General features: G+C 43.8%; 1 protein-coding gene across 1 annotated transcript in view; it reads right to left on the reverse strand.

Moving 5' to 3' along the window:
- LOC102564232 (tubulin-specific chaperone cofactor E-like protein) overlaps positions 1–15,113 on the reverse strand; it is an 85,569-nt gene that overhangs the window by 40,787 nt on the left and 29,669 nt on the right. Inside the window, exons 9-11 of the mRNA XM_059719508.1 lie at positions 8,937–9,001; positions 5,498–5,631; positions 3,913–4,200 (exon numbers count right to left, since the gene is read on the reverse strand). Coding sequence (XP_059575491.1) covers positions 3,913–4,200; positions 5,498–5,631; positions 8,937–9,001 — 487 coding nt within the window. The remainder of the gene's footprint in view (positions 1–3,912; positions 4,201–5,497; positions 5,632–8,936; positions 9,002–15,113) is intronic.

Genomic DNA, 15,113 nt, shown 5'->3' on the forward strand with positions numbered 1-15,113 from the left:
ATGGAGAAGGGAGAGCTGTGGTATTTAGGGAGGTGAGGCTGGAGGTAAAATGGGCCCAGTGCACCTGAAAGCCCTCAAAGTGAGGAAGAAACAGTGCTCCAATTTACACTGTCATTTTTAATGCACCCTTTTATTTTCTTTACCAAGTCAGGGTTTTTTCTTACTTTCTTTTCACCTGGGCAGTTTGTTTCCTGGTCTTTGCCAATTCAATTCCCAGTGTTGCAAGGCAGGGAGCATAAAAGGCATAAAACTTAGAGCTGCGATGCCTTTAGAAATGCAGAACATGACGGAGAAAATGTCTCCCCTTCGGGGACACGAGTGCAGTAAGTGCAGCCAGCTCGGCACAAAGGAAGCTCGGCCCAATGCAGCAGACCCTGCCAAAAGCTTCGGGTTTGATCCAAAACCTTTTGATACCAATGTAAAGATTCCCCTCGAATTCAGAGGATGCTGGATCAGACCTTTTAAGTAGTCAGCTCCTTGTGACCATTCAGTACCAGATCCGTTGACGTGAGAGACAAAAGGACCGCCCTGATCTTGATAGGGTGGAGGGACTACCTGCATGGACCCCCTGCAAGCCAACGGGGTGCTGCAGGAGCAGGGCCCGAACATAAGGCCTGACTGCTTGTTGCTCCAGTAAGGCCTGCAGAGCCAGCCTGCCTGAGAGCGTGTGGACAGGGTCCTCTACAGTGAATACCTTATAACCAGATGAGGAAAACAGATCATAAGGCAAAGGTGCTCATCAGGAATGAAGAAATCTGAGCCTAATTCCCAGCTCTGCTGCAAACTTCCTGTGTGACCCTGAGTAACTCACAGCCAAACTCCCCATTTCCCATCTGCAAAATGCTAATAATCCCTCCTGTTTGCTCTTCCGCTCTGTCCTATTTAGACTCTCTGCTTTTGGGGCACAGACTGTCCTCTACTACTATATACACCACCAAGCACAGTAGGGCCTGACCTTGCGCAAAGCCTTTAAGAACCACTGTGATATTCATAATATCAACCTTGTCAAACCCAGATGTTGGCAGGGGCACTAAGGGTCCAGTTTACTGATCAGCACCTGGGTTTTTGAGATGACATCCAAGACCAAGTTGCCGCTTGGACCCACACAGCTGTAGGTGAGTTGGGAGCAGCAGCTATCAGAAAAAAACACGTTGCAAGCTTCCCAAGAGACCACAAGTACAGGATCCCTGATGCTATTTTCAGTGCCACTATTCGAAGCAGATGCTAAAAAGCTTCTCAGTTTCCCACTAGGAGGGTGGTGAAGCAGTGGAAAACAATGCCTAGAGAGGTGGCGCAATCTCCATCCTTGGAGGTTTTTAAGGCCCAACTCAACAAAGCCCTGGCTGGACTGATTTAGGTGGGGATAGTCCTGCACTGAGCAGGGGATTGGACTAGATGTGACCTCCTAAGGTCCCTTGCAACCCTCATTTTCTGTGAGTCTATAAGTTTCCTGCAGGTTTTCAACACTGGGATGACTTTTACCTTCAAGCCGCATCAGTCTGTTCTGCATGTGATATCAAAGCATTCTCCAGTGCTGAACGGACAGGGTGCTGTGCGCCAACATCAACTGCATTGTGTTGCAAATGTCATTTTTCAAGCAACATGGGATTCTCAATATTGCTGTTGCCTCAAAATGTTTTTGAACGATGCTCTGACAAGACCGGAAAAACCGCATTAAACATCAAGGGAACCCTAACACATGGCAAGGGAGAGGGCTGTTCATCACAGCCAGCTCCAGAAGAAATCAGACTTATGTGCTTATGAATTTGAAGGCATGCCTATACCATCACGCTGCTGAGGTGGAGAGTGCCCCTGAGAATCAAGTTCCACCAACTCCATACGTGCCCATGCCTGGCTGCTAGGTAAAGCAGGTGACCTAGAGGGGTCCTAACTACATACCCCAAAGCCACAGGAGAGCCCAGGGCATGCGCTTTGGACTCCTCTAAGCTCCCCGTTCTGTCTAATTGCTGGGCATGAGTGTGTGCAGAGCAGGGGCAAGCAGATAGGACTTGATTCTCACTGGGGACCCTAGACGCAGCTAGGAGGTGACCAGGATGAGCCCAGAGAAGGCACGGTCCAGCCAAGTGATCAGTAGGACTTTATAGCCTACTGCAATCCATCTTTTTCCTGCTTGAGGGGTCAATTGTCATTGCAAGAATGCTGTCGGTAAATCTCTTTGATTTCCCCGTTTTATTTAAATATCCATCTGGGATTTCAGAGCAGCTGTTCAGCTCTTATTCCTGAAATATTCTCCTTACTTGCTCAGATTAGCATTGCCTGGAAATAATTTCAACCCTGGCCCCCATAAAGAGCCATAAAAATGAGAAGGCCACCTGTGCCAAACAAACAGCTAAATAAATTCCCCATTTTCTCATCACCAGCGAGTTTCTCCCTTTCTTTCTTTCCTTCTTGAATGGACTTTAGCTAAAGATTAATTTATAGTGGCTTCCTAGAGTTTTCTTAAGTCATGACCCCCCATTTTAGGAGCAGGTGAGCATTAGCAAGAAGAGATTTTGCATGGCCTAATGTCAAAATCATTGGGGCCTTGGAAGATGGAGTTGAACAGCAAAGTTATTGAGCTTCAGGTGGTTAACTCAATGCAAACTTCAGGTGGGGGAGGAGATGTCACTAGTGAAAGGGAAAATACAAGGCAGAAGATAGAGCAAAGAGTGAGAGAAGACATTTAAGGGAAAAGATCAAGTTTTCAGTTGGTTTAGCCTTCTCTACCCGTCTTGTTTCCCCCACCAGCTTCTCGTACTTAGTACTCACCTTGCCCTCCATGGTACTGGGTGCTGTGCAGCTCTTTAGCAAGAAATCAGCCTTCTTCCAAAAACTTTCCAACACTGAATCCTGACACTGTGCAAAGACCCTAGGGCCTCCACAGAGCCCCAGCTGTGGTCAGTACAGAGATCCCTGGATATGGGTCCCAAATTAGGCAAGGTCTTTGGAACAGGATTTATTATCTTTAATTAAATGCCTGTTCAGTGCTGAGATAGGTAGGAAGCTAACCATGTCACCTCCCCGTGCGCTGCTGGCTACAAAAGTGGGCTTCTAAGCTCAGGCAGACCTTCAATTCTTTTTTAGACAATGCCTAGTACAGTGAGGCTTCTATAAATGACATTTGCACACACACACCAATTCCCCATGCTGCAGAGTGCTCATCTTTGCTTTGTTTGGCTGTTAGCAGCAATTCTTTCCTTTATAAAAGTGCCTAGACTGCTCTACAATGGGGGGGAAATCCACTTTTCCTTATACTAAATCAATTTAAAAAATGTAAATGACTGGAAACTAGAAGTTTGGCACCTCAGAGAGATTCACATTACCTCAAAGGGGATACATTTCTCCTCCCTATATTTAAAGAAAAAGTAAGTAACAAGTCCTGCTATAGACTGGTCTCACCTGGGAAGCACATCACACTTCACAAACGGTACCAAAATCATAGCTCTGACTCACTTATGAAGTAGAGAATTGCTGGCTCCGTTTTCTAATGGAGAAGCTGAAGACCAGAGAGATGAAGTAACCTGAGCAAGGGAAGAATTCAGTTCTCATCCACGCCCACATCGAACCTCTCATATATTAATAACGATTTCTAGCATGGCAGCACCTGTAGGCTCCAGCCCATATCACAGCCCCACGGGGCTGGGCAGCATACCAACCTGTATTCAAAGGCCATTCTTACCCCAAAGGATTTCCAGTGCAGTTTGGATAGATAGACAAAACATGGGAGAAAGGAAGGAGGAATAGCCCCATTTTACAGATAGAGTACTGAGAATAAATGACCCGCCCAGCATCAAACAGTGACAGAGCCAGGAACAGACTTCTCAGCTCACGATAATTTAGCTAATTTCTGCCACAAGAAAAATAAGTAGATCAAAATCACATCTAGGACCAGGACCGAAACAAAGCTCTTACAGGGGTGGTGCTGCTGCCTCCGTAGAAAGTGACCTCTTCCCAGGTGGCCATGAAGATGCTGGTGGCAGAGAAAGAGGGCATGTTTTTGAAGTATTTCCTGATGTCTCTGGAGACCCTCTTCAGCAGGTCAGGGTCAGCGCTCTCCCTGTAGTATATTTCTCCTCGGATCCCATTGTGGACATCTGCCCAAAAAGGGGCAAGAAAAGCCCGGCCATCTGCAAGGGGGAAGGCCTCTGGGGTGAACTGGCTGACCAGCACGTTGAAGGAAATAACTCCATTGTTGTTGACCTACAAAAAAAGAGAAGCGTTTTTAGTCAAGCAAACTATATTCTTTGCAGCAAGCACGGGTCTGTCAGTTTGCAATTATACTTGGGTTGATGGAGAAGTCTTTGGTGGAAGTGGAGTCCCTAAGTATTGATGTGGCCATCATCATCTTAGTATGTGAGGCCTCTGCTGTGAGAAAAATGATGCTGAGGGTTAGGAAGACTAAGATGACGATACCAGGATGGTGCAAACTCACATCGCTCCCACTAGGAACGTTATTCAAGCAACCACGGAGTTTGTCAGGATGTCACAAATTTACTGTGTAGGAGAGCCACTTACCACAGCAGTTTGGTACCTCGCATAACTGGCTCCAAGGTCTCTGGATCTGCCCAAGTCTTTGGCAAGTGGTTCCCAAGAGCCAACACAGCCAGTCCTTGCATATTAGACTCAGATCAGCCAAATGGCCAGTGCCATAGAGAGGACAGTGCCAGCCAGGCTCTTGACCCAGATGGATCCAAAACCCTTTACTGCCTTTATGCCAGGCACAAACACTGGGGCAAGTTGCTCTGGTACAAGTAGAAATATGGAGAGGGCACTCAGAGCAAAAGCAGACATTAGTAATCAAAGGCCCTCATGTTGTATTTCCTTATTTTCTCTCCATACACATATAATGCGCACTGGGAACAGGTCTTTAATTCCCTTCTAGCAGCCAGTCCACGGAGGTCACAGGTTAAAATCTCGCCCATGGCCCAAACAGGATGTATTACACAACCTGGATAGAAAATCTTTGAATCTGGGATCAAACTTTGCTGATTTGGTTCCATCTCCGACACGCTATTTTATGTAACAAGGTTAATAATTTCTCTTCTCAGCCTGAAAAGGATGGTTTTCCTATGCCAAACTTCAAAAGACAATGGCAACGAAACCCCCCAAGAAGCAGCGACAGCCCGGAACTGTCTCAGGCACCCATGAAGCACGAAGGATGTGACCTTTTTATCCTGTGGCTCGCTACCTGCTCTTGTTTCTTGTCATGTAACAGAAATAATGTTTGCGGTGTCAGGGCCTCAGCGCTGCTATGGCATTTAATCACCTGCAAAGGCAATTTATTGCCTTTTATATTCCTTCCCCATGAACATTAGCCCATTAAATATATCTTTGACTTTCTTAATCATAAAACCTATCAGTTCATGAAATCTAAGAACTTGTCAGGTAGGCACTAATAAATCTTCCGTTTCTTGAACACAGAGAGCGTGTGTTTAAATGCAGCCGCTAATGATGAGGAAAGGAAGGAGAGATCAGCCAGAGGTGCTGCCCCACTTACATAAACGGTCTTGTAGGGAACGCCGAAGAAGATGAACGGGATGGACAGCTTAATCTCTGGGGAGCTTCCATCATCAACTTTGGGGGTTTTAGTTTCGTTCTGCCAGAACGGATACAGGACCTCCATGGCCTGAGCTGGAAGAAGGCAGCACAGTTATTACAATGATATGAGGACCTGCTCCCTTTGACTTCTATGGGTGCAGAATCAGGCCCATAGCATCTGCCTCCCTGTTGTTGTTGTTTTTTAAATACACTTTAGATGGACAAATTAATTCCCCATGCCACTAAAATGCAGCTGCCTTTCAGAGAGAGGACAGTGGCTGGTGATGCAAAAGTTTGGGAGAGGCAGTGAACACTGGTCTATGCCACTGGAGCCCTATATAGGAGGAAATTTGTGTTGGTAGAAGGCAGCTGCCCAAAATGCAATTTGCCATTGTATAATGCACCCTTCATGCAGCAAGCCATCTCTATTTACTGTCTGCCCAAGAGCTGACATGGCCCCCAGTGCAATGCCTTCGAATGCCATAGCTCAGGCATTAGAGCTCAGCCCTGACTCAGAGAGGACAACAATGAGGGAGGATGCTTGGGACTAGTCTGAGGGGCAAAGGACCACCGTTCACCTTTCTGCTCCCCTCTTTTGTTTTGCTTTTTGGAAAAAAAATCGTATTCCAAGTCAAATTAGCCAAATCAGTTCTGAATCCTCTCGACTGAGCAACCCTCAATCGTTCAAACGCCATATGTGGTGCTACAACAGCAAGTATCCTCCACCCCAGCCTTTTCAGCCCGGGGCTTCAGATACTCCCAAATCCATTGGTGGGCATCCTATGTATAAGCCCAAGCCCCTGAGTCTCATTTGCCCTTAGCCAACGGCCACGAGAGCAAGTCAAGGAGAAGGCCACCTTTTCCATAAAGTCAGCGTGCAGCTGAGATCCTCCCACTGGAAGCCGGCCACTGGGAAGCTCATCACAAGACTCGACTCTCGTAGGGTGTCCTGTCCGCAGCACGTTGGACAGGGGTGTACCCTCCGCTACACAATGCCATTCAAACCCATCTCAGTCTGGGCGACATTTGATCTTATCCCGCAAGAGACCGAGAAGAACTACACTTGATCTTAGCCCGTGACCTCATTTTGTTCCCCTCTGCCTCAGTTTGCCATCTGTAAAATGGAGCCAGTGAACTGCTTCACCTCACAGGGAGAGGGTGAGGACAAATATATTCGATGGATGAGTGCACCTGTTCCTGGCACTCTCTGCCTTTCCCATGGAGCACAGCACCCAAGCCCAGCCCCATGTAGCTGGTAAAGCCCAACATGCTACTTCCTGGAAGTCTGCTCCAACACACCAGTTGGAGTTTCTAATAAAAGAAACTTTTAGCAGAAAGCATCAGCCTTTCCCCAATTATTGTTGATAGAAGAAGTTCAATTTTTGGTCAAAGATGGGGGGGGGGGGTGATTTTGATAAGTAGTTGAAATTTCCTATCAACAAAAAAATCCCATTTTCTAGCCATCTCTAATTGCCAGATATAGAAAGAGTTATATACCCATAACCATTCCAGTCACTACCAGACATGCGCCACAGTCTAATTCTCCATTTATACAGGTTGCCTACTAATGCGCCTCCTCCTCAAAGAAGGAACAGGCTTTTTCTGTGGTGGAAAAGAAATGCGCTGTCCTCATTATTTTCAATCAATGCTGACCTTAGCAACTGGACTCTAAACAATTCGGTCTCTGTTTAACTTGATTCAGGACATTCTTTTATCTCCTAGGTCCTAACCTGACATTTCAGAGGCCTCTAGCTGAAGGGTGTTTGCTCAGAGCCTTGGTTTTAGAGATGCAAAAGGTTTTCTTCCTATTCCCCGGGGTGGAAGTTGTTCCATCATGGTAACATTTAAGATGCCTTTTTGCTAGATTCTGCTTTAATAAGGACAATGGGAAGCTGACCCTTCTAAAAAAGTTCAGCTGATAAAGCTTTCCTTGAGGGGGAAAACGATCGGGACTGAAATTCAGAAAATGAGCTTTTTAAAATTGTATATGCATCTGTGGAGCATTTTCCATGCTGGACAGTTTTAAGCGGTGCACGACAGTCATGATGATAAGACTACCCTTGCAGACAAGGGCTGTAGCAACGATCCTGTTGCCAGGTAATGAAATAAGTCATTTCATGGATTTTTATGTAACCAGCAGGCTATTACATCTGAGATCGCAGATATGAAATATAGATTATTTTAAAAGAGCGAAACTCAGCACAACCTTTTAAGAACTAGTACTGGGATGTAGCATTGCATGGGCAGCGTTTCCCATCCAATTAGCTCAATGGGCTTTGCCAACAAATGAGTTTCATCCCATTGCCCCATGCCACAGGAAAGGTTTGGCCTTGTTTTACTGGAAGGAGGGTGGGACTTGGGGAGAGGGTGGGAGGGAAAAATGGACAGGCACGGCATGCAGGTGAGTTGTGCCCGTCACGCGATGAAAGAGTGGCCGAGCACGGCGCAGAACCCAGGTGTCCTGACTCTCAGACCCATGTCCTAAACACCAGACCAGGCCGTGAGACCAAAATACCTTGATCAACCAGACAATAAGAGGAGGTTGAGACGTGGAATAAAAAAAAAATTACCCGTTTTCAACCCACTGTTGACTGTCCCAGCCCCTCTTGAAGTCAAGCTTAAATTTAATAACTAAGTCTACCAAGAGTTTCCTGTGATTTCAATACAAACACACAAGCAACACTAAACCCATGGGTGGAATTCTGTTCGCCTTTCATAAATATTATAGCTCAAGAAATAAACACGGGGATATAGCTACAGCTGGACTCTCGATGACTCCACAAATCAGCCAGGTTCCCGAAAACCCTCATGAAAACACAGCCTGCTGATAGCTAATGTTCTTGCAGGCTCTTTCTATCTACTTGTTTGCTATGCCACATAGGTTTGTCTGGCCGTTAAACTATCCAAACAGCAGGAACAATTTCTAAAGCAGCGGTGGTATCAGCCCAACACTTTTTTCCATGGAAGCATATTACATGTAGAGCCCAGAACCTCTTATTTTCTCTTAGCATGCTGGCTATCTTGACTTCACATTTGAAAGAGCGCCTTCTCCTCGGTTCGTGGGGTCCAGAGGTGTCTTGACAATCTCTACAGCTTCAGGATCTATCACAGCCTGTGTATCAGGTCACCTGTATGAAGCTGCTGCATATACATTCACCAGGAAAGGCACATCATCATTATGATTAAAAACTAAAATGTGCTATTTCAGTTGCTCCTAACGAAACATCTGAGTAGACTTTTGCAAGGCTCATGGACTCGATGATCTACTGAGGTCCCTTCCGACCCTAAAAATCTATGAAATCTATATGGTCAATGTAGAGAAAACTTGTGAGGAAAATACCTTCCCGTGCTAAATGTAAAATATCTGTACTCAAGGGTTGAAAGGCAGGAATACTAACCTTGGTGTCGTGAAATGATGATCATAAGGACAACCCAGGTTCTAAGCAATAATGGAAAACTCATCCTAAAGAAGGGGGGAAAAAAACAGCCGTCAATAGAAAACCAAGCTTGCTATGCAAATCCCAAGCTAATGCCTATTGTAATAGTTCCCTGCAACTGTGATCCCTCCACACTGCAGAAATTCAGGAAATGTAGGTCTTCAGCCATGAACATCAACAGCGTGGTGCTAATCAGGTGGCATCATAAGACCAGTCTAGTGAAAAAAGACAACTCCCCTCAGTGATTGTCGAGGTAAGGGTTCAACCTGATTTTGGAAAGCAGCGGAGGCTCGAATTTAACACATATATTGGAGCTTTCTGATATCACCTGGCTCCAGTCTGTATTCAGTTCTTCTAATAACCCCAAACAATTCCTTCCTGACCTGCTTAATTTGAGGATACTTCTGCCTGGCTTCAAGATGAATAGCTTTTCATCATACTAAAAGGAGAGCTAATTATAAATTACGGTGTACTTTCATAGTTACAAGACTTCAAATGTTGCTTTAACTAATCCTTTGTGCCGGGTAGAAATACAAGGAGCACTTCACATTTTTGACGGGTGGGAAGGAAGCACAAACATTTACACAGCTGGGCAGCTTCTTCATGATACCGAAATCAATTATGGACGAAGGGAGAGAAATGAATCCGGACAAATTAAAGAGAAATTCTCAGGCAGGACTTTAATTCTTTTCATGCCTAATATAATTTGTTATAAATTATTAATCAAATAGGAAATCTCTAAAGTAGCTGCTTTGGTTTCATTACCTATCATTTCCACTCATTAAACAGAAGAAGAAGGATATATATATATCTATATATATATATATATATATATAGATATATATATAAAGCTACACCCAGTAAAATATATAATCAGATTCAAGGGTAAGTTATATATAGATTTTATCTCTCTATCTAGATTTGATATCAATTTATACTTCTAGATTACAGATGCGGACACGCATTATATAAGCGATCGCTATCCCAACATTATGGACTTCAATATGTATATATACTACATCTTTATGTAGATCATTTATCTAACATAGTAGTGGAGACAAATAGATCTCTCTCCAAGCATATACAGATGTACTATACATAACTTACAAGCATAACTAGACGTGTTGTCTCTCTCTATACATCTACATATAATTTACACTTGAATCCAATTATAGCAATTACAGAAATAGAGAAGCACCATTTATAGTGAAATCAAATGGAAGTTCCACACTGTTTCAGCTCTTCTCGGTGTGTCATTTGAAATTATACTGAAAAGAAATCTGCTTACAGCTAAGTTGTTCTGGGGAGACAAAAAGTAATTTCACTATGAAAAGGTTCAACTATATTCCTTAATGTAGACAAGGAGACAGAATCATGAGACAATTTTATAAAGATCATAAATCTTAGTCACTGTGGATTCATTAACTAAGAGCACGCATGCAATGAGCAGCAGAAAATATGGCAATACAGCATTAAAACCTACAGAGTGTACCTTTTGGGAAACACACCAGAAAAATAATAGAAACAATAATTAACTTACTACATTCAATACATACAGTTTTTAATAAAAATATACATAAAAATTACCAACCTGGTTTGAAGAGAAGGGAAGAAATTAAGTCTGATATTTTAAACCAAACTTTGGTAAACCGGAGGGAAAAATTATGTCAATGAAGAAGGCATTTCAATGCTTCTTTGCCAATTATTGCTGATGTCTAAATCCCGTTGCTGTTTCAATTGAAAATTCAGTTTTTCTCTATGTTGCTTTAGGGCCAGAAGAGTGTTGAGTTGCAATCAAAACTTTTTCCTCTATTGATTAACGGTGAGTTAATCTAAAGATCAGATCCTGGACTGTAAAAGTGGCGAAGTCTTTCTTCCTGAAAAACTAACCCTTCAGGTAGATTCAGATGGAAATGTCAGCTACTTGGAGCTGGGTTTGTGGCTGTTCTGATCAGAATCACTTTTCACTGAAGAAAAAAAAAAACCCTACAAAAGAAATGTGCCCCTTCCTCTTTTGTGTTAGTAAAAAAAAGCTTCTATATAGTGTTACAGAATTAGCATTAAACAGCATACGGCTTAAAGCACCAAACAAAGTCAGTGCCCTTGAAATTTCAATGAAGTTAATTTTCCATCAAAGTCTCGTTTTAGTTTTTGTACATCAACTTCATTCTGCTTTTGCAAGGAGGACAATAAATAAATAAATAAATACACTATTTTAAGAAAACAAGTTTGTTCACAGTCTTCTCCAGAGGATTTTATTTCTCCACCAGTTCCTCCCACCCTCTCTACAAAGGCTGGAATCGACCTGCTTTTACAATTAAATTTACGGGCGATTCAGATGCTGGCAATTATGACTGTTCTTACTTGATACTTCTATTGCAGCGGTGCCTAGAAGCCAAGCAGTTCAAAAACTCATTGCACGAGAGATTGCAGCTATAGAAGTGATTCACCTAAACGCCTGTACTTAAGGCCTTGATCCTGATGTACAAGCATTAGTGTGCATGAAGGTAAAGCACAGCTATCAGCCTTTGCAGGGCTGGGGGTCAATAAAAGGCAAACAAGGTGACCGGGGTTACAGGAGCAAAGCATGGAGAGAGAGAGGGTTTCAGGCTTAGACACACTTCCATACATTATTCACTTCAAGCACGTGCCTAGATCCCTTGACCTCCATCGACTACTTATAGGTGTACAGTGAAGTGCACAAGGAAACATCCACAGGACTTGGGCCTTGAAATGAGCCACTGAGCCAAACCCTCCTCATCGTGGGTCTGGTTCACAGCCTAAAGTCTCCGAGGAGATTCCTTCTAATTTCAATAGGTTTTGATCTGGCACTGGGAGAAAGAGATACTTAAATGCCGACTGAAAGGTGGAAGGAAGGATCATCAACTCCCCAACAGGGAGAAAGAGCTGGAAGATCTGACCTAAGATTTCAATAAGAAACAAAATGGTGCAGACACTGTACACACATCTTATTGGAAATACAGTAAGGGATTTTAATGAAAACATCAAAAGACTTTTCATTCAGGAGGCTTGGGAATGAGCTTTTCTCTAATTGAATTTCAGCAACAAAAGTTTATGTCAAGTTTTCAGCTTTGAAATGACTGTTCCCAAAAGAAGGGAGGGGGGAAAACAGTGGACTGTAAAAGGAATTTTTCCCTCCTATCTTGCCCCACTTTTGAAGGGAAGGTCTTTATCCCCCAAATTGGGAGAAAGGGGCTTTACTTTGTCAGATGGGGCCCTGGAATAAGAAGAGAGTATGCCTGTCTCTTTTCAGGAGAATCCCTTTAATGGAAAGCTGAACACGTGTTTCACTAGCAGGCAGATCAGGTAATGGAAATGCAAAAACATGATGGATAGGTGCAGGCCGGACCCCAGGAGCTCCGCGCTCTTGCTGGTTGTTCAGTTCCCCCAACAACTTGGGTCCATTATTCCCATCTTCCTCCAGGTTTATAATTAGGGACCTACTTAAACCGGGGTTGCGAAAAACAGTGACCTTCGTGAAAAATGGCATTGGCTGCGATTTCTCAGGAAATCAACCAAAAAACCCCAACTTAATAAAAATAAAATGCTGGCGCCCAAGTGGTCCTCATTGCCGCTGCAACCCACCCTCACAGCCCACCCAGGAGGGTAAAGCACTCACTGGCACAGCAGCATGAAGGGCAGCAGCTAAGATGGCCACTACACCCTTGCACCTCTCCACCAATCAGCGTTGATGGGTGGGGCTGCTCAAAGGGCAGCCAGCAGTCAAGATGGTGACCACCCCCTCCAGGGGCTCTCTACCAATCAGCACCGAGGAGCAGGGCCTCTGCCAATCGGCACCAAGGCCGCCATGAAATGACCACGAAATCAGCTCTTCAGGCTGCAAGCAAGCCATGAAAATTGCTTTGTCTCACCATGAGATAGGTAGGTCCCTATGGATAATCGTAGATATATGAGCAGTAATGATATGCATTGATCGACAATCTAATTGGAATGAAAGGAATCGATCACGAAGACCCTGACCCCGCCCCCCACCAAAGTCATGTGAAGAATTCGGAAGTTGTATCAGTTCGTTTCCACTCTTGATGATGAGTGCTAGTCTTTGCAGTAATGGGTTTCAGTTATTTCATTTGTGTTACTAAGGTCAAGCATTACATCCACGAAAGCATGGAATCTGGTCTTGCAAGCCTGTCTCCATCCAAGGTTATCCAAACCCGTTCCAGTTCTTATATAATGGAGGATGCGGGCACTTCTGCCATGGCTTCTAACATGTTTTTTACAACTTTCATTTGAGAAGATGCAAATTCCAAGTGTTGAGTGAAAATTAGTTTCTCCTCCCTTTAAACAAATTTTCCCCATTTAAAAACCTCAGCTCAACAACCTATGTAATATTGTTCTGCTTTCCTTTTAAAGCAAAAAATACGTTTTCCTGCTTACACAATGCATGACCATTTAATTGAACACAATATAAGAGGGTAGATTTTCAAATGCTCTGCCATACAGGGAGCTAAGCTGGTCTTTACTGACCAGGCTCAAACCCTAAAAGTGGTTTTCAGCATATCATTGCTCTGGACACTAATTTCTCCAGAAGAACCTGGGGTTGGTTTCTTAATGCACCATGATGATTCAAACAAGCTGCTCTGATCCCATTGAGACACAAAACTGTTTCTGCCACCAGGCAATAGAGTTCTGGGGGGTGCATCTACATGTGTATTTAAGCATGACTAAATTTAATGCACATTAAACTAATGCGTATTAAGTGATTTTTAGCAGCTGTCTACACATGCAGGGACTTGGCACCAAAGTTAGTTTCAAGTCCCTTTTGCCCTGTTGTGTGCCAGGTTGCATCTACATGTGCGTTAATGCGCCTTAACTAATCGTGCCTAAATTTGATGCTTGTGCATTAAATGTGCATTAAAATGTGCACAACCTTAATGTGCATTGAAAACAGTTAAATTGAAGCATGCCCAAATTTGATACCTGCATTTGCAGGTATCAAATTTAGGTGCACTTAAATTTCACCATTTTTAATGCGCATTAAGGGCAGGCACATGTAGACATGCGCCCGTAACGCACATTAAAATAAGCTAACGTGCATTAACATGCCTCGTGCAGATGCGCTCTATCTGGGACACTATTCTGCAGAATAGATCTTGCTGTCAGGGAGCACTTGTGTTCCAGAAGGGTTATTCTTTTCATTGCTTCACGCTCACTTAGCTCTTTCCAGTTCCATATGGAATTTGCCTCCTTCCCTGATCACACCCTTTGAATTGTCGTAGCCAGTTTTGTTGCTGAACTGGGATAGTACTGTGTGTCTCAGCATGGCAGCCTTAAGAGCTGCTTATTAGATACCAGACTGAAAAAGGTCCTCACCTAGCCTGCACAGGGGGACAGAGTATGGGGATGGTAGCCAGAGCATAATCTGGATTACACAGTGGATTTCAGATGCTCAGACGTGGTTGCGTAGGTAAAGCTGAATAGGCCACACCTTAATTACAGGACACAGAGGGGACCTGGCCATTTTATGGGAGCTGTGTGGCTAAATTGTATCACACTCCATGGAACTTGTATTCACTTTCAGCCCAAGTCATCCTTGCTTGATCTGAAGTTGTTAGTTGTTACATAATACTTAGCTTTTATATAACACACTTCATCCACAGGCTGCAAAGTACTCTATACCAGGGGCATCATCATTCCAGTTTATAGAGTTGGGGAAACTGAGGCCAAAGCAGGGAAGGGGTGGAAATCCCTGACCAGCAGGTCACTGGAAGAGAATCCAGATGTTGAATCCTTATCTAGCACTCCATCCTCTGCACCAGATGCATCCTCATGCCTGAAGTGACTTTACTATTAGCTCTTCCCATGGAGTATTAGAGAACAGGGGTTAGTGCAAGAGAGGCTGATCTATGGCTTCTAGAGTCTATTCAAACTTGTCAGGACTATGATACCCGGGCTGATGCATTTAATTAGTGGAGACTAATTTGTAGAGAAAACTGAGATTCTCGTTTGTAATTACAAACTAATTTGTAAAGCAGAGCGAGATTCTTCAGAGCAAATGGTTATTTCCATAATGCCTATTGTTGCAATGCATAATATCTGTATGAGAAATACTAGTGGTATTACCAGGTGACCTGGCTGCACCCAGAAGCGGTCAGTCAG

The sequence above is a fragment of the Alligator mississippiensis genome, chromosome 16, assembly GCF_030867095.1.
Source record: "Alligator mississippiensis isolate rAllMis1 chromosome 16, rAllMis1, whole genome shotgun sequence".
Classification (NCBI taxonomy): domain Eukaryota; kingdom Metazoa; phylum Chordata; order Crocodylia; family Alligatoridae; genus Alligator; species Alligator mississippiensis.